This window comes from Emys orbicularis, chromosome 1 (assembly GCF_028017835.1).
Source record: "Emys orbicularis isolate rEmyOrb1 chromosome 1, rEmyOrb1.hap1, whole genome shotgun sequence".
In the NCBI taxonomy this organism is placed as follows: Eukaryota; Metazoa; Chordata; order Testudines; family Emydidae; genus Emys; species Emys orbicularis.
The window spans coordinates 49,134,584-49,153,021 of record NC_088683.1 but is presented as its reverse complement, the minus strand read 5'-3'; the positions used below and the strand labels follow the sequence as shown (position 1 = coordinate 49,153,021).

General features: G+C 45.3%; 1 protein-coding gene across 1 annotated transcript; it reads left to right on the top strand.

Annotated features, from left to right (window-relative positions):
* Positions 1–10,771: 10,771 nt before the first annotated feature.
* On the top strand, positions 10,772–16,538 carry LSM8 (LSM8 homolog, U6 small nuclear RNA associated). Its single transcript, XM_065421802.1, has 4 exons — positions 10,772–10,919; positions 12,124–12,164; positions 13,542–13,669; positions 16,283–16,538. The coding sequence occupies exons 1-4, from the start codon at positions 10,889–10,891 to the stop codon at positions 16,371–16,373; spliced, it is 291 nt and encodes a 96-aa protein (XP_065277874.1). The 5' UTR covers positions 10,772–10,888; the 3' UTR covers positions 16,374–16,538.
* The last annotated feature ends 1,900 nt before the right edge of the window (positions 16,539–18,438 follow it).

Sequence of the window (18,438 nt, the reverse complement as noted above, 5' to 3'; positions counted from 1 at the left end):
ACTATTTTCTATTTCCCATTGTATCAAAGATGCGTGGTTGCCCTTGGAGATTGACCGCGAGGGACAGCCAGAGGCCCTCTGGTGGGCGGAACCAGAGAGGCTGCACTCACCATGCCAGAAGTAGAGGGACGGGACAGGAACTATAAAAGGCAGGCCCTATAGTTCAGTTGGGCTGGAGCTGCCAGGGAAGACTGATGCATCTAGCTGCACCAAGGACTGGCAAGTGCTCCCAGACCTGCTGGCTGATGGAGACGCTGAGGAGCTGCCTCCTGAGGACTGGCCACAGCTTCCAGTGCTGTTGGCCGACTGAGGAGCTGCCATGGCTGTCACCTGAGGACTGATCAGAGGTGCTGGCTGACTGACACTGAAGAGCTACTGGGGCTGCTGCTGGCCACTTACCTGGGGGAGACTGAGGACAACTACAATGTAAAGGTACCAAACCTTGGGGATGTAGGAAGTAGCCCAAGGAAACTAGACAACAGTCTGGTTGAGTGCTGGCCTGATACAAGGTCAGTGTGTTGTGGGTGGATCCCTGCTGACCCAGTGGTGGACCACTCTGCCACTGTTAGGGCCTTGGGCTGGGATATGGTGGAGTTGGGTGGGCCTGTGTCCCTCTACCCTCTGCCACCCCATCGGGTGGCAGCCTCCCCACCATAGGCCAGGAGGCCTGTCAGTCTACTGTCTGCTGAGCTAGGACACTAGACTATGTTTGGTGCTCACTCTGGTCTGAGCCCTAAACTCTTACCTGCTCTACCCTGCTCTAGAGACAGCTAATTTCCTCCTTGTAAAGACTGCCATTCCAGGTGCCTGACAGCAAAGAGGTGTGGCTGTCCTCGGAGATGGCAAGCGAGGGATGGCCATGCACGCCTACATGCTTTCACTCATGATTCTTCAGTCATCTTTTCCCCATGTGCATAACAGACCATCACCTGTTTATACACCCCAGGAGTGATTACAAAATACCAGAGTCAGCCATGTATGCACTGTACACATTCAGAATAATATAAGATAATGTTGAGAGCCCTTGGGAAGAACAGATTGCATATGTTAGCTTCATGGCAGCAGAGACTTGCGCATTGACAATCGATTTGGATATTATGCTCCCATTTACAGTAGACTTTATTCATAAAAAACAGAACTAATTTCAGCATCTGGCTCATCATTTATGCAGTGTCTGAGAAAATGAAGCACCTTTTTTAAGACACAACCTACCCCAGTATGTCATGTGGTGATGATTTTAGCCAATTTTTGGCAAGAATTAATGGAAATGAGTATATTTGCATATTGATTTATTCTCCTTTTATCACTTTAAAAATTTTGTTATTGAAGGAAAAAGCAACCAGGTGGGAGAAATCACAACAATGCTTTACCTTGACATGTGGAACATTTGGCTTGACACACTACCCTGGAACTTTTATTTGCAGGTTAACAGAATAAGTATGTCACCAAAGTAATACTCGGGGTCTCCTGAATAGGAAAAAGGAGAGAACTGACTGTATTGCTCTTACAGTCCCTTGCAAACTCATCTAGTTATGCACCAGTGCAGTACTGCGGGGAGGGGGAGGTAGGCAGAATGAGTTCTAACAGTTTTTTTTGTAACAAACAAGTAAATAATTGCCTAAGAAGGATGGTTAAGGCATTAGACTGAGAGTCAAGAGATCTGGGTTCAATTTCTGGCTCTGCCACAGACTTCCTGTGTGACCTTGGACAAGTTTCTGTGCTTGAGCTTCTGATCTGTAAAATAAAGCTAACAATTCTTTGGGGCAGGAACTGTCCCTTATTATGTGTATGTACAGTGCCTAACACAATAGGGCACTGATTGACTGGGGCCCCTTGGTGCTGTTGTAATACAAATAATAATCAACTGGAATTGAGTTTGGGATTCAGGACTCCTGGGTTCTTTCTGTTTCTACTACTGACTTCAGTGTGGGATCCTGGATAAGTCAGTTAACCACACTGAGATTCAGTTTACATACTATGTAAATTAATACTTCTCTTACAAAATATTGTAATGCTCTAAGTGTGCAGAGTACTTTGAGGTCCTACAGCGAAAGGAACTATAAAAGTCCAGAGCTGTATTAGTAGCCTGTCCAGCACAAGCTTAATACAACCAAAAAGGAGAATTATATCTGGAGAAGGTGCTCTGAAACACCAAGACAGTCTGAGTTCAGCTCCATATATACATCTACTGTGGATTGTAGAGAAAGGAAGTGAATTTGAGTGACATTTCACTCACTTCTATGACTATTCAATTAGATAAGGCTAATATGTTAAGTGTTTCTGAACAAGAACTTAAGGGACAAGCATCTGGAGCAGTAATCAATAGTGCTATAGCAAAGTGGTTGATAATGAAAAGACAGTTACCACGGGCATGTCTGAACTACTTTAGTTATTTCTAGATACTATCCAGTGATGGTAGCCACTCCATAATTGAAGTTAGCTTAATAGGAAGTTTATTATAAGCCCCATTTTCAACACCTCCCACAACTACCCCTCCCCCCCAACTGATTTCCTGACATTTCAGACCCTGCATCTGATCACCTTAGAGTTGCCATGCTTACCTGCAAAGTAAGTCTCAAATGCTATAGGCGCCCATACACTTCCCCCAAAAAGCACAGGGTAAAAAAGGGTCAGGATCTGGGCAAAGAAGGGCTCTGCCTGAGAAGACATGGGTTTAACGTCATTCTAATGAAGCACTTAACTATGCATTCTGCTCTTTGGCACTGCTCCTGCTACTAGGCAAGACAAGCCCACTTCAGCGTATCAGTAATGCTGGATCAGGTTTCCTTGTGTTCCCTCTATTGCTATCATTTTTTTTACCACGTGGTTATGCATGAATCACTCAGCACCTGCTCCATGCAGGATCAAGCCCATTATGTATACTACATCCACTTATACAAGTGCTACAATAATGCTACTTGTGCCAAATGAAAGACCCAGGGCACAATGAAAACCCATTTTGATAAATAATGATTTAATGTAAGTTATACAGGAGAAACATTGATTTTTTTTTCAGTGCAATTTATATTAAAACTGGCAGTAGGCCGTGTGTAAGTCACCTCCAGACAGAGCTCTTTGACCATATACTATTCCTTTTATGTTGTGTTCTTGTAGAATGCAGCAAATGAAATGAGAAATGGAAGAGGTCAAATAGGCATTGCTACACAAAGCATTAAGATAAAGAGCATTATATTTAAAACTGTGAGATCTAGTCATCCTAACAGAAGCTACAGATTAGGAATGTATGATATGATGAACTTTGCCTTGATAAATCTACCAGTACAGAAATATCTACTACCTGTAAGTAATTTAACAAGTGAGAATTTATCTATGGCTGCAACAAATGAAGTTTGCATGTTAATAAGTCAGGTCCTTAAATGTCCTTTTTATGTAGTCATGTTCTTTTAGCATTAATTTAGACACTTACTTTCTGTTTAGAACAAATGAACATGAGCATCTGTTTTCTCTGTAACTCTAGGTATGTGGGCATATAACAAATAGCATTTTCCAGCCATTATTTCATAAAGCCCCCTAAAAATATACTTTGAAAGGAAAATGTTCGGTTTGTTCCTTTAATTTTTTATTTTTTTTTAGTTTTGATGTCTTCGCTTTTCTGAGAGCAGAAAGATGTAATCTTATTTTTTTAAGCTGACACATTGTTAGGATGCAGCATAATGAGAATGGAAATATGCTGTGCATATGTTAGCCAAAAATATTGGGAAAATATATTTTTCTCATCAAAAGAGCTCTTTAGTGAAAACCGAGCTTTTCTGATATCTGGGATTACTATTGTAGGAAACCAGTTCAGGTCAGGTGTTTGGTAACTGGGACATCCTAAGGACAAATAGAATGTGCTGTGGGACCACTTGTCAAGCAGGCTTGTTTCTAAGGGGCTGTAACTCCTATTCAAAGCCTTCTAGAACTTTTAGATTGTTAACCTTTTCAAACACCTCATCTGCTTTATGCCAAATGCCCGTCTAAGGGTATTGAAATACACTATTTTAAAAAGATTTCAGGCTCGATTGTGGCCAGCACTGTGGAGGTGCACAAGGACCTTCACCCCCACCCTCACACACTTGTGTACCTGTGCAAGTGTCAGCCATAATCTATGTCCTGCTGCTGCTGACATTCCACTGCCACCAGCAGAACTAGAAACCTGTAAGAAGGCAAGGAAGGGCAAGGCAGAGGTGGGTCATGTACCTGCTTTTTCTCAAGTGTGCACACACCAGCCGGTGGAGTTGAGTCAGTAAAAGGATGTAAAGGGTAAAGTTAAAAGGTGAAGCACTGGCTTTTGCTGTGTGCACTCTGCTCTTAAACCAATGATGTTTTCATTGTTTGTTTTCCCTTTGTGGAGGCAGTGCAGATACAATGCTGACTAAGCCAGTGTGATTCCAGCGAATGAAAACTGATGTAGGAAGAGTGTTCTCTTGCATCACCAGCCTCAACCTTGAGGCTGACGCAAACAGCAGTCCATTCTTTCTTTCACTGCAAGATGGATTGAGTTGAATCTGACAAAGAGGCAAGAAATGGCAAAACAGATCATGTCCAGTACGCTTTGATCTCTTTGGAGGAATTGACATAGTGGAACTATACTGACTTACACCAGCTGGGGATCTGGCCTATAGAGAAGAAGTTACTGAAGCACAAGGAGCAAAGCTCAAGTCTTTGGTAGTTTCTGCAAGACTGCTCAGCAACTGTATGGCAAAAGAGTGAAGGTTGAAAAAGGAACAGGATTGGCACCAGGCTCCCTCTGGGGCTGACATGGGAATCATCAGACTCTGACAATACCATAGGGGACTGATGTTGGCCAGGCCTTTCATCTCCTGCACTAGACCTTTTCTAGAACTGTTTACCCCTGTCAGCAGGATTATTTCTAGGGGACTTCACCTCTCCTTAACTAAGGATTTCTACAGATCATATCAAATGAGATGACTTCTAGCAGCATGCTAGGAGTGGATGTCATTCGCCTCTAGCTGCAGCCTAATAAGGCATTGATCCCTGCTGCCACTGAAGCAGAGGCCAGCGCACTTTGGAAGCTGTAAAATTAACTATACACAGACACAGTAATAAGGTCATCAATCACCCATCCCTCCAGTCACAACGCTCACACACAAGAAGGTATCTGCTTGCACATGAACAGCGCAGCTCCCTCTGCAGTTCTGAGTGCTCTCATCCTGGCTAGGCAGCCCCTGAGAAGCCAGGATCGGGTGCAGATACAGCCACAGGAGCACATTCAACTGCCACCGTGGTTGTATAAGCCACTGAAGACAATCAGTCACAGCAGCTACCTGATGGCAGATTACTGAAATCAAATAGGAGGCAGGTGAATGTTCTGGAAAGTGACCCTTTTTTTAATCTAGAGGGAAACATCAAATGTTCTTTTTAATACATGTTATTTAATAATAATCAATATATACATATTACTGAAATATAACGTTTAAAGTGAGATAGTAAGTATAATCATAAGAAGTGCAGAACACAAGACAAAAGAAAGGTTTCTCATTAAGAGATTTGACTTGCTCAATAAATCTGAGGGCTTGATGGCTGCTATGTCTGTACATATGCAGTGTTGTTGTAGCCATGTTTGTCTCTCTAATCTCCAACTTCTGTTGGTGAAAGAGAAACTTTCAAGCTTAAGCAGGTCTCTGTGAGCTCTGGATAAGCTCAAAAGCTTGTCTCTCTCACCTACAGAAATTAGTGTAATAAAAGATATTACAGAGGTGGGCAAACTACAGCCTGCAGGACCACCCTGTCCGGCCCTTGATCTCCTGACGGGGGAGGCTAGCCCCCGGCCCCTCCTCCTCTGCCCCCCATCCCCCACAGCCACGCAGGCAGAGCTCTGGGCAGTGGGGCTGCGCGCTCCTGCAGGGCAGCGAGGCAGTGTGTCTGGCTCTGGCTGGGCGGTGCGGCTGCCAGACATGCTGCTCTGAGTGGCATGGTAAGGGGGCCGGGGGGTTGGATAAGGGGCAGGGGATCCCGGGGGGCAGTCAGGGGACAGGGAGCGGGGGGGTTGGATGGAGCAGAGGTTCTGGGGGGGGGGTTGGATAAGTGTGGGAGTCCTGGGGGGCCTGTCAGGGGACAGGGGTCAGGGAGCATGGGGGTTGGATAGTTGTGGGAGTCCTGGGAAGGGGTTTGGGGGTCCTGGGAGGGGGCAGTGGTCAGGGGACAAGGAGCAGGGGGCGTTGGATGGGTCAGGGGTTCTGAGGGAGGCAATCAGGGGGCGGGAAGTGGGAGGGGTCGGATAGGGGGCAGGGGCTAGGCTGTTTGGGGAGGCACAGCCTTCCCTACCCGGCCCTCCATACAGTTTTGCAACCCCGATGTGGCCCTCGGGCCAAAAAGTTTGCCCACCCTTGAGATATTATGTCACCTACCTTCTCTCTCTGTCTATATATAGTAATTCATTGTACTATCAGGGACAGATTCTCAGCTGGATATAGATGAAAGGGAATAGCGGGGCAAAAGAGAGATACTTGAAGCTCCGTGTTCCTGAGGCTAGTGCTATGCTGGCTGACTGTGGCCCCCTCCCAGGGACCATCTGTCAGCCAGAGAGAAGCAGAGTGCTGCTGCTCAGCTATACCCCTCCCCTAAGGTCAGTGGGTGGGTGGCAAGGGATCCAGACATGTCAGCTTTGCACACACTGAGGATTTCATCAAGATGGGGGAATTCCCAGCAAGTGAGATCCAACTGGTTTCTGCTCCTTTTGTGCTGCTGGAGCAGTACAAAGGGAGTGGAGTGGGCCACAAAATTTGTCTCCATGTATCTAGCCTGATCTCTGTTAAGTGTTTGAGATACCTTTAGCATGAAAGGCACTATATAAAACCAAACTGGTTTACTATGTCTTGTACAAATAAAAATACCCCTTTCTTCACTGCTTGACATGATAATGAAGTATTAAAAGAGACATTCCATTATCTCTCATTCAAGAAAAAGAGAGGGAGAATGACTAACTCATTTTGATAAATGAGTTACTGGATGTATCAATCCAGTTCACAATAGAAACTGATGAGAAGGGCCAGAACATCCCTTCTGAATTAAAAAAATAACAGGTGAAAAGGATACTTAAAAATAGGGATGTGTAAATAGCAACTTAACATCCCAGCATGAATTTTCAGGGTGATCAGCACCCTATGAGTATATGTTCAGTGAATGGGGATGTTGCATCTGTGGACAAAGCAAATTTTGCCCAAACGTTACAAAAGCTCTCTTGTTTATAATTCCTGATGACCCAACACACAGCAGATTGCATATAGTTACAGCATTCAGCTCAGATGTTAGAGATCCTTTTCATGAATGCCAAGTGGTAGCATGAGAGTCACTAACGTCAGCTGAAAAATAAAGAGTGTGTGTGTAATAGGTTTTCGGTCCTGAATTCCTGTAGTGGGAATATCATATGAGAGTCCATTCAGTAAGGTATAAGAAGCAGACATCTGACTTTGATATACATGTATACATAGAAAATTGTGCAATGTATCAGGTCTAACAGTATTTTACATGTCACTTGAGCAATAGTCATGGCTGTCAGACCTAGAATGAGGTTCTCCTTGATATTTATGTTGTTGGAATTGCTGTTTATAATTATATGCAATAAAGAATTTCAACAACACAACAATCAGAACAGAAATTATATCCACAACAGACAGCTGATGCATTCAGAGACAAATCTGTAATGGACATAATGTCCCCTCATTCAGTTATGGAAAGCTGATCTTCCAAAGGTGAAAAGCTGCAATGCATACAAATTCTGATAAGTGCATCTTACCAGTATGACATCAATACATATTTCAGAGTGGCAGCCGTGTTAGTCTGTATTAGCAAAAAGAACGAGGAGTACTTGTGGCACCTTAGAGACTAACAAATTTATTTGGGCATAAGCTTTCATGGGCTAAAACCTATGTGTCACCAATATGCCATATAATCAATTTGTTAATGATCCGTCCTGTAAAATATACCTTATTCCCCCTCAAGGAGCAATAACCCCCACATTGACATCAATAACAACTACTTTCTCAGAGGGCTGAGAAGAAAAGATGCAATTTAAACCTGCCTTTGGAAGCTTTACTTTGCTCACTTCTTGCTCCCTTTTTTGGCAGTGGTTTTTTTAATGACATATGGATTATGGGGGTTGGCCCTAACCATATGAAACTCACAAGCACTTTTTCTACAATGGCAGTGTAATTTACATGTATGTAATGCACCTAGCATGGTCTCAACAATACATACTAAATAATAAATAATCATTAATAATTTGAAGCACTCAGATACTAAGGTGAAGAGTGAGGTATGAGAAACTAAACAGAATAGTGTATATGTACTTGGCAGAAGTACATGTATTATTTTTATTTACCGTGTATAGAACCATAAATACTTGTACACAGTGCTGTACAACAGGTAAGGTATGCCAAATGATTAATAGATCCTGCCCTGAAGGGATTATATTCTAAGGCTGGTTCAATACAGTACAGAAACAAAGTCACAGAAGATCATTTTATTCAGAATTTATCACAGAGTGAGTTTTACAGATTTTTTTTTAAGAGGTTGAGGAAACATTGTCTATGTTAATTATGATTAACGAGGATGTGAGGAAGATAGGAGCAAGGAGGGAGCCAGCTGTGGAGATAAATGGATGCATAGAAGCGACACATAGGCAGAACAAGGGCAGAGCAGGAGATAAGATCAGAGGCTTATATGGCAACCAAGTGATGACTGCCTCGGAGATGAAACACACTGTCATTCATAGATTTTTAAAGCTAAAAGGAAGCATTATGATCACCTTGTCTGACCTCCTGCATAACATAGGCTGTAGAATTTCACCCACTAACTCCTGCATCAGGCCCACAACTTTTGACTGGACTAGGTAGTTGAACCTGTTGCACATGCGCTGATTAAACTGTGTAAATCTCAGGCAGGGCTGACACCTGAGTGCTGCTTTAGGGCAGGAATTTGCAGCGGCTGGTCGGAGCCAGAAAACCTCAGTGTGCATTCGCTTAAAAGCTTATGAGGATGGATAGAGGTAGGCATGCTTGTGGTTACACTCAGTGTGCATGTGTGGGCCAGAGTGGCTGTGGTGGGGTGGTGCAGAGAGGATTGAGGCGATAGGTGTTGGGCGGCAGCTGCGGGTCCCTCCCAGGCAAGGGACTGCCAGGCCTGCAACTGCAGCCCACAGCTCGTGGTCTCCCCAGGCCAACTCCGTGCCCCTGCAGTCCTACCCCTGATGGATGGCAGATGGGAGGAGCGTGCCTGTAGCCTGCCCTGGGCTGTTATGGGCGGGGGGAGAGAAGTGGCTGAGTTTTTAACACTTCCAAGTCAGGGTGTGATGGCGGGGGGCAAAAGGCAGGGCCCCAGTAACTGACCCTCTGCCCAGCTCTGGATACAGACTGTGACTGTGTCCTGCCAAGCGAGACACAGGAACAGGAGTGCTTGAGACTAGGCTGCCCAGCTCTGCTGTGGCTGTTTGCTAAGAACCTGCAGATAGTGTGTATAAAATGCAGCTGTCTGCAGAGATGACTGATCCCCAAATGTGGCATGATTAGGCCACTGAGATCAAGACAGCACATCGCCTGACAGGAGCTGCTATCTGCCTGTGCTACACGGATACTGAAATGAGCAAGGCCATGACATGGAGCTCCAAGGCCTGCATTTGGCACTTGTCCAAACTTTGACCACCTGGTTTTGAAGAGGAGAATTATATTCTGCCTCCAATGAGAAACATAACATTCAATTGTCTCCGTAACAATTCCATCAGAGCAAGATGTCTTTCTAAAAGATACTCTAGCCCAGAGATTCTCACAACAAAATTGTTGGTGGCCTCAGAATGCGGCAACCAACTCTTGCTGGTGGCCACACACACATTTTCCCCCTAAAATACTTAATTAACTTTAGGAAAAACAAATGAATACAGACATATAAATATCCAAATCATTGTAATTTATTTGTGTAGGATTTTTTATGCAGACTCAATAAAAATAATACTGTGAACAGTGATAATTATATGTTTGTTAAATATCAATCACTTTTCACAGGACACTTAATAGCTACCTGGGAGGCTGTGGAAAGTGATATTAACATACATACAAGTATCACTTTTCACAGCCTCCCAGCTAGCTAGTATGTCTGCTGTGAAAAGAGATACTTACATGTTTGTTAATATCATTTTTCTCAGCAAGTCCCAGAACAAGTTAAGCCGGGGGTGGGGGTGGGGTGGAGGGGGAGGCACGGGGGCCATGGATGCGGGGCTGGGGTCACAGAGGGAGGGGAGTCCAGGGCATTGGAGGCATGGATGCAGGAAGGCAGTGGGGTCCAGGGGAGATGGGGGTGGGTGGTGAGCCCCACCACTGCTCAGCTGGAGCCGGGGGTTGGCACCCGCTGCCGTCAGTCAGTGCCCGCGGCAAGAGCCCAAAGCCGAGGCAGGAGCGGCACAGCCAGGGCCGGGGGTCAGTGCCCACGGCCAGACCCTGGAGCTGGGGGCCGGAGCCGCGGTGAGAGCCTGCTGCGGCACGGCCAGGGGTCGGAGCCTGAAGCCCCATGGGCCGCGCGCCCGGCGCTGGGGGTCAGCCCCGAAACCCCGCGCGCCCGGCGCTGGGAGTTGGCGACTGAAGCCCCGTGGCCGGAGCCCTGGTCCCGCCGCCGCCAGCCCGAGCCCGATTATCCCCCGAGAACTCGCCTTGCTCCTTCCTCAGCCTGAGGGAGGGCGGAAGCCCCGCCCAGGAGGCTGTCGTAGCCGCGGGAAAGCCCACACACCTCTCCCCTCCCCGCCCCTCCCAATCCTGCGTGTGCGCAGTGAGGCAGGCCAGCTGCGTCTCTCAACGTTTGGCGCGGGAAGTCTCGCGGGATCCGGTTGCCGTCCCCGGTGGTGCTAGCAAGCAGCGCGCGGAACGGAGCCGTCGCCGCCATGACCTCCGCGCTGGAGAACTACATTAACCGTATCCTTCCGCCGGGACGGGCTTGTGTGCTGCGCAGAGCGCGGCCCGGGCCGCGGAGGGCGGGCTGGGGAGCAGCGCGGGGGGGTCTACAGCGCCCTCTCTTCCCCCCCCTTCTTCCCTCAGGGGTCGGTGGCGGCTGCTCCTCCGAGACCCTTGTGGGAGCCCCTCCCCCCACCACACACACCGGCTCAGCCCGGGCGGGGATGGAGGCTACGGCCTTCCCGGTCCGTGGGGCTCTGCGGGGAGGGGGCTGGGCCAGTGCTGCCTACGGTGCCCTAAATAGAGCGAGACCTCCCGGTGCCGTCTGGCGGGGGGCAGCGCGGCCTAGGGGGCAGAGCACTGAGTGGGGCTCAGGAGACCTGGCTTGGCTCTGGGCTCCGCCACTGCTCTGCTGGTTGACTTTGGGCAGGTCACGTCAATGTTCGTGCCTCAGTTTCCCCATCTGCAAACGGGGGCTAATGGCCGTGACCCACTCTGAGCTCTATGGATGACAACTCCAGGTCTGAACAGATCAGGGCACTACTCTGAACCAAGGCACATTCAGATTGAAAATGAGGCATAAAGTTTTAGTAGTGAGGGTGATTTACCATTGGAACAAACCAGCCAGGGATGTGGTGGATTCTACATCTCTTGATGTCTTCAGCACAACACTGGTTGGTTTTTGGGGTAATATGTTTTAGCCCAACACAAGTTAAGGTGGACAATATGGGGGTAAGTGGGTCAAATGTGATATGCAGGTCAGACTAGATGATCTAATGATTCAATTCTGGTCTTAAATTCAGTGAATCTATGAACAAAATAAATAGCCCAGAGTCAGAAACTCTAATGGGATGGCATACCTAAAATGCTTTAGGGAGCCAGCACGGGCTGTCTGAGGCTGTCCTGATGATAAAGCAAAATACTTCACTCTATGTATTTGGGGGTCTGCTGCTTTGATTTATGGCTCTCCTGCAAATGGAAGCACAATGATGCTGGTTTGACAGAACAACAAAAATATCCCAGACCACTGCTAATTTCAGAGGTTGGTTTTATCAGTCAGTTAACACATTTCTTTAACAATTTTTTGAGTAAGAAATTCTTAAGGCACAAAGTTAATCTCTTGAATCATAATTTATATTACAGATTTGTGTTGAACGTAACACCTTCATCTTGTTTCAAGCTGTGAATATGTTTTCTTTAAACATTTCCTTGACTGTACTGTTAGGTACTGTTGCAGTAATTACTTCTGATGGAAGAATGATTGTGGTGAATATAAAATTAGTACTATGTAAATAGTGTTGTTTGAATTATGTGGGTTTTGAAAAAAATAACTAGATCATTCAACTTCTAATGGTAGATGCTACACACAAATAACAAAGCATGGAAACTAACCTTTATTTAAAGAGACATCACTTTTAAAATCTTGTCAGTTTAAAAACAAGTTTCAGATACTGTTGGGGTATGAAAGACTCACACAAACAGGGAAAACTAACTATACAGCAGAAATGGTGAAATTGGCTATCTGTAATTGGCTGTCAACTGTACAAAGTACACTTGAAAAAAGTAACTCCCTCTAATACAGTGGTTTTGAAACGGCAGGTCGAGACCCAGTACTGGGTCTTGGAATGTAAGGCAGTGGGTTGCGGTGGCTCTGGTCAGCACCACCGACCGGGCCATTAAAAGTCCTGTCGGCGGTGCTGCCTGGCTAAGGCAGGCTACTCCCTACCTGTCCTGACGCTGTGCTGCGCCCCAAAAGCAGCCAGCAGCAGGTCCAGCTCCTAGCCGGGGGGCTCCATGCGCTGCCCCCGTCCTGAGCAACAGCTCCGCACTCCCATTGGCCGGTTACCAGCCAGTGGGAGCTGGGGGGGGTGCCTGTGGGCGAGAGCCGCGCAGAGCTGCTTGTGCGCCTCCTCCTAGGAGCCGGACCTGCTGCTGGCTGCTTCCGGGGTGCAGCGCGGTCCGTGGTGCCAGGACAGGCAGGAAGCCTGCCTTAGCACCCCTGCTGCGCTGCTGACCGGTAGCCGCCCAAGGTAAGCTCATGCCCCAACCCTGCCCCCCAATCCCCTGACCCAGCCCTGAGCCCCCTCAAACCTGGAGCCCCTTCCTGCACCCCAAACCCCTCATTCCCAGCCCCACCCCAGAGCCTGCACCCCCAGCCCAGAACCCTGACCCCCTCCCGTACTCCAACCCCCGCCTCAGCCCTGACCCCCCGAACCAAGAGCCCCCTCCTGCACCCCAAACCCCTCATCCCCGGCCCCACCCCTGCACCCCAACTCTCTGCCCCAGCCCTGAGCCCCTCCCGCACTCCAAACCGCTCATCCCCAGCTCCATTGGGTTGCAGGCATCAACAATTTTTTTCAACTGGGTTGCCAGAAAAAAAGTTTGAAAACCACTTCCCTAATATTAAAGTTACAGTAATCTTAACTGTTACTTGTAACGTGATAGTAAATGATAATCTTAAACTGACTCTCTGTTTTCAAGTTCCAGTCTCTAACAGTACATGTTTATTCAGCTTTAAAGCTCAGAGTAAAATCTAGAATGATCATCTCTTCTACAGTATATTGCTGCCTGAGTTATTCTTGTGCACTAAAATGAAAAACTTAAAGATCATTGGAATACTTAATTTTTTTGTGCGCTTTTCAGGGAACCCTCAAAGGTTTTGATCAGACCATCAACTTGATTTTGGATGAAAGCCATGAACGAGTGTTCAGTTCTTCACAAGGAGTTGAACAAGTAGTATTGGGATTGTACATTGTTAGAGGAGATAATGTGTAAGTATAGCTTATTCTTTTCTAATCCAATCAAATCAGAATTAGTTAAAAATGTTTAAAGCTGTAATGATGCAAGATGTCAGATTGATAAACCTAGAAACCCTAAGTTCTCTTTATCCACAGGTTCAGAACAGACAGTAACAGTAAACCTCCCTCAACCTTGACATAGTGGGCAAACATCTGTAGAATGGCTAAAATAGTTCAGTCTCCAGCCAAGAAGTGTCCCAGTTAGTACTAGCTCAGATGAAGATGTGCACACTTGTCACTAGAAAGTGAGGAAGACATTTTACAAAGGCCCTGAATAGAGCCATCAGAGGGTTCAGTTTTTGGTCAGTAACAGCTTTAGTCATATTCAAACTGGTAACCTAGAGGATTGTTTCTCAAATGCAACCACGACAGCCTCCTGGGCAGAGATGGGGAGGGGGCAAAGCAGCGGCCCCTCCCTGCAGCGCCTAGGGGTGGGCTTCAGCCCCCTCACCCGCCGTCTTCAATTGTGGGACTGTGGGGGCAGGCTTCACACCCCCACCCCTGCCCGGCTTCAGCTGGAGGCTCCGGTGGCAGGCTTCAGCCCACCCTGCTTGGCTTCAGCCAAGGGACTCTGGGGGAGGGCTTCAGCCTCCCCCTCCCCCCCCCGCCCCTTCAGCCATGGGCCTCTGGTGGTGGGCTCTGGGCTTCAACCCCCCAGGGTGGTGGTGCTCTGTGCTTCAGGCCCCCTCTTTCCCAGGTCCAGATGTGGGGCTCTGGGCTTCAGCCCAGGGTGGTGGGGCTTCACGCCATGGTCAAGAAGCAAGGAGCAGGGTGAGCCTGGGGTGCAAGGCCCCGGAAGGGAGCTTGGGGCAATGGGGGGGGGGGGGGAGAGCAGTGGTGTCCAGGGGGGTGCTGGGGAGTCTTGGGAGGGCAGCAGACGCTGGAGGGGAGGCTGTGGGAGGCAGCGGAGGCCAGGGGCACCAAAATACAATTATACATTTTTATTATTGTCTGCCAAAAAAAAAAAAAAAAACCCTACATACATGAATTCCAATGATTTGGACATGTATATGTGTATATTTATTTGTTTTTCTTAAAGTTAATTAAGTATTTTAGGAAACTTTGTCTGAGCGGCCACCAGCAAGAGTTGCTGGTCACACTCTGAGACCACCAAAAAATTTGTTGTGAGAACCGCTGACCTAGAGGTGAAAGGGAATTGTATACTTCAGACCTGGTGACCTGTAATAAAAATTGTAACATGAGTTCTCATTTGTGGATTTAGGATTTATTATTTATTTGTATTACCATAGTGCCCAGGACCCCATTGTGCTAGGTAGGTACTGTACCCACACACAACAAAAAGGCCATACCTGCCCCAAAGAGCTTCCAATCTAAGTATAAGATGAAACAACAGATCCTGGAGTACAAGGAAATAAAATTGGTCAACATGATAGGAGCAGGCTAAGCAGTGTTTAATATTCTGTAAATATCATGGTAAAGAATAATTAAGTAGAGCTGGATGAAGTTTTTCAGATGAACAGTTTATTTGTCAAAAAATGCAGTTTTCAGTCTACCAAAACTATTTTGTGTTGAGTTTGCCAAATACACCTCTATCTCGATATAACACTGTCCTCGGGAGCCAAAAAAATCTTACCGCGTTATATCGAACTTGCTTTGATCTGCCGGAGTGCGCAGCCCTCCCCCTCCCCCCGAGGACTGCTTTACCGCGTCATATCAGAATTCGTGTTATATCGGGTCGCGTTATATCGGGGTAGAGGTGTAGTTTCAACCAAACTGAAAAATTTGAAACATTTTTGGTAATGTCAAACAAAATGTTTGATTTCCGTTAAAAACAAATTATTTTTATTTTTCTGGCCTTTTTACCAAAGAAAAGAATTCACAAAATGGCTGGAGGAGGTGGTGCCTTCCTTATAACCGTTAGGCTACTCACTTAGGATGTGTGAGACCCAGGTTCAAATCACTGCTCCCATTGCAGGAGAGTGCCCTAGCCACTGGGCTATGGAGTATTCTGATATAGGGCTTTCTTAATCTCTCTTGAAGCTGTTCCACTTTTTGTAAATAATTAGTCATTGAAGCAGGGATTTGAAATTAGGTCTCCCACATCCCAAGTGAGTTCCTCAACTACCAGGCTGTAGTCACATCCCAGGTGAGTGCCCCAACTACTAGGCTGTAGTACCCCCTGATACTTGACAGGCTGTAGAGTCATTCTCACTCTTTCCCCGGCCCAATGACTATACATTATTCATAGACAATCATGGTGATAATGAAGTCATTGCCCCAGGGAAAGCAAATGAGAATAACTCTACAGCCTTGCAGTTAGGACACTTGCCTAGAATGTGAGAGACCCAAATTCAAATCCCTGCTCCAGTGACTAGGAGTAGACAGATTTCATCCAGAGTTGTTGCTTCTAGATTGCCAAATGTTTGCAGAATATACTTATTGTTCAATTTTATTTTATTTTTTTTGCTCCAAACAAAATCTATGGGGGAAAATTACTGAAATTTTGCAGTTCTGTAATCACAAATCTCATTTTGGAATAGCAAGTCACTATATTTGTGGTTTTCATCTTGTTTCAAAATGGGACAATTTCTACTAGTGGTATTTAATCTATTTTGTTACTTATAGTGCTGTCATTGGTGAAATTGATGAAGAGACAGATTCAGCACTTGACTTGGGGAATATTCGAGCAGAACCTTTGAACTCAGTAGCACACTGAACAGGAGAAACACAAGGATGCACGAGGACTTTGTAAACTTTGGCTGTATAGAACTATTTAAAAAACAGCATGAAGAATTTTTACAAATTGTTATAACTTGGTTGGGCCACACTTTATTTTGTGAATGTGTTGTATTTTGATATGTAAATTAAAATATCTACATTTTATTGAAGTCTCTCGTATAATTTCACTGCAAAGTAAACATATATCTAACATTAGCATTTAATTTCAGTGGCAGACTTGACACTTGATACATAAACGACTCCTGAATGCCACTTGTGAAGTAGAAACAAATCACTACTCTTAAAGGTGAAGTGTGCTTTACTGTATTGATTTGTAAATTACACTGCATAAACACAAGTCAATTAACCTCTGCCAACAAGTAGCTTTTTTTAATGTGTGATATTTCAGTATTACAAATAGTGACATGTGTTGGACAAATATAGTTCTGATTTGAGTGCAGGAATGAAAATCTAATACTAGGATCCTTGTTTACTAACTTATATGTGGAAGTTTCATGATGCATGTTTCCAAATATTGCAAACTTTCCTTTATCAGGTTAATAGGATTGTTACACTCTTCTGGTAATCACAAACCATCTGAATATATTTTGTTTATTAAACCATTCCAGCAATCGCACCAATTCACAAATGCCATAACATTCATAACTTCGATGCACCTCTGTGGTGTTTGTGAATATCAGTTTGCAAAATAAACATAATTTATTGTCACTTGCATTAACACACATTAGGCTACTATAATAGTGAGATCTATTCATTGTGAACAGGGGACTTAAACAGAGTAGTCAGATGCAAGGAAGACTATTAAGGTCCAGAACAAAAATGATTCTTGTCCTGTACTCTAAACAATCCCTCTTGCATCTGAAACTTTAGGGAAGAGTTGAATAGCAAATAATTCATTCTCTTTAATGTGTAACTTATTTTTATTAAGCATTAGTTCTTTACATATTGTTGGTGCAGGTTAATGTCAGAGTAGAACAAATTGTTCATTTTTCATGTGTATTTGCATGTACAATTACTAAATGTATGTACTTATCTTTGTAAAGTGCTTTAAGATTATGGAACAAAAGCACTAAATAGAAACTAAATATTGTAAATTGGGCAGATGTAACTATGCACTAAACCGAGGGAGGCTAGGCTGCCTGTGCTGGAAAAGGCTGCAGTAGCAGTAATTACTGCACAAAGGCAGAGTCCTTACACATTTAAATGTGCAATACACAGAAAGACATCATAGCTACATACATCAGTTAGGTAAAACGGACTTGCCAGAGCTGTATTAAAATTATTTTCTCAGTCCGAAGAGTTATCTATCTACTTACCTGAAAAAAATGATCAGATCTGCACCGAGGGAATAGTACAAAGGAGGGAGATTTTAAATGCACCACTGCCTTTGGTTGAGCTGCATCCAGTTAGGTCTCAACTAGATTTTAGATATGCTGGGGTGATTGCAGCCAAGTACGTTACATTTAAGTTGAAGACAAACGTGGAGGCATTAGTTCTATACCTAGATTATCACCCTTTGAGAAGGGTGCCATCTATCCTTGCCAGGTGGGGGTGAAACTATGCTCAAAAAAGCAGAGTTTCCTCCTAGTTGTGGCCTAGTCCTTTACCTATCCTTTAAGTAAGATAATCGAAAAAGTAATGGTAAAGACTGTCTCTCGTGGGGATTGGGATTGGCCTTTTCCCTGAGAAGTTGGCATTTTTGTTATTGTATAAGTGATTGTTTTATATAAATGATTTGGGCACCAGTGTATACGTATAAATAATATGGGCTATCTTGAAGAGAAAAAGGAGTGGGAAGAGGAATTTCTTAATAAAGGCCCCAATTTTTAAAAACTATTTACTAGAATTACAAGTTTTGGCTGAAAGAATGACAAGTACTTGTGGCACCTTAGAGAGTAGGTGCCACAAGTACTCGTTCTTTTTGCTGATACAGACTAACACGGCTACCACTCTGAAGTTTTGGCTGGAAAGCCAGTGATAGCCCTTAATGCCTTCCTCCCTCTTTTGCCGTCCGCTCCCACTCCACCCTTCCTACAAAGTTA

Excerpts from the sequence above, each read along its gene's own strand:
- LSM8 (XM_065421802.1), top strand. The coding sequence starts at position 10,889 with ATGACCTCCGCGCTGGAGAACTACATTAACC. Across the intron at positions 10,920-12,123 it reads GCTGGAGAACTACATTAACC|GTACTGTTGCAGTAATTACT; the intron begins GTATCCTTCCGC and ends CTGTACTGTTAG. Across the intron at positions 12,165-13,541 it reads CTGATGGAAGAATGATTGTG|GGAACCCTCAAAGGTTTTGA; the intron begins GTGAATATAAAA and ends TGCGCTTTTCAG.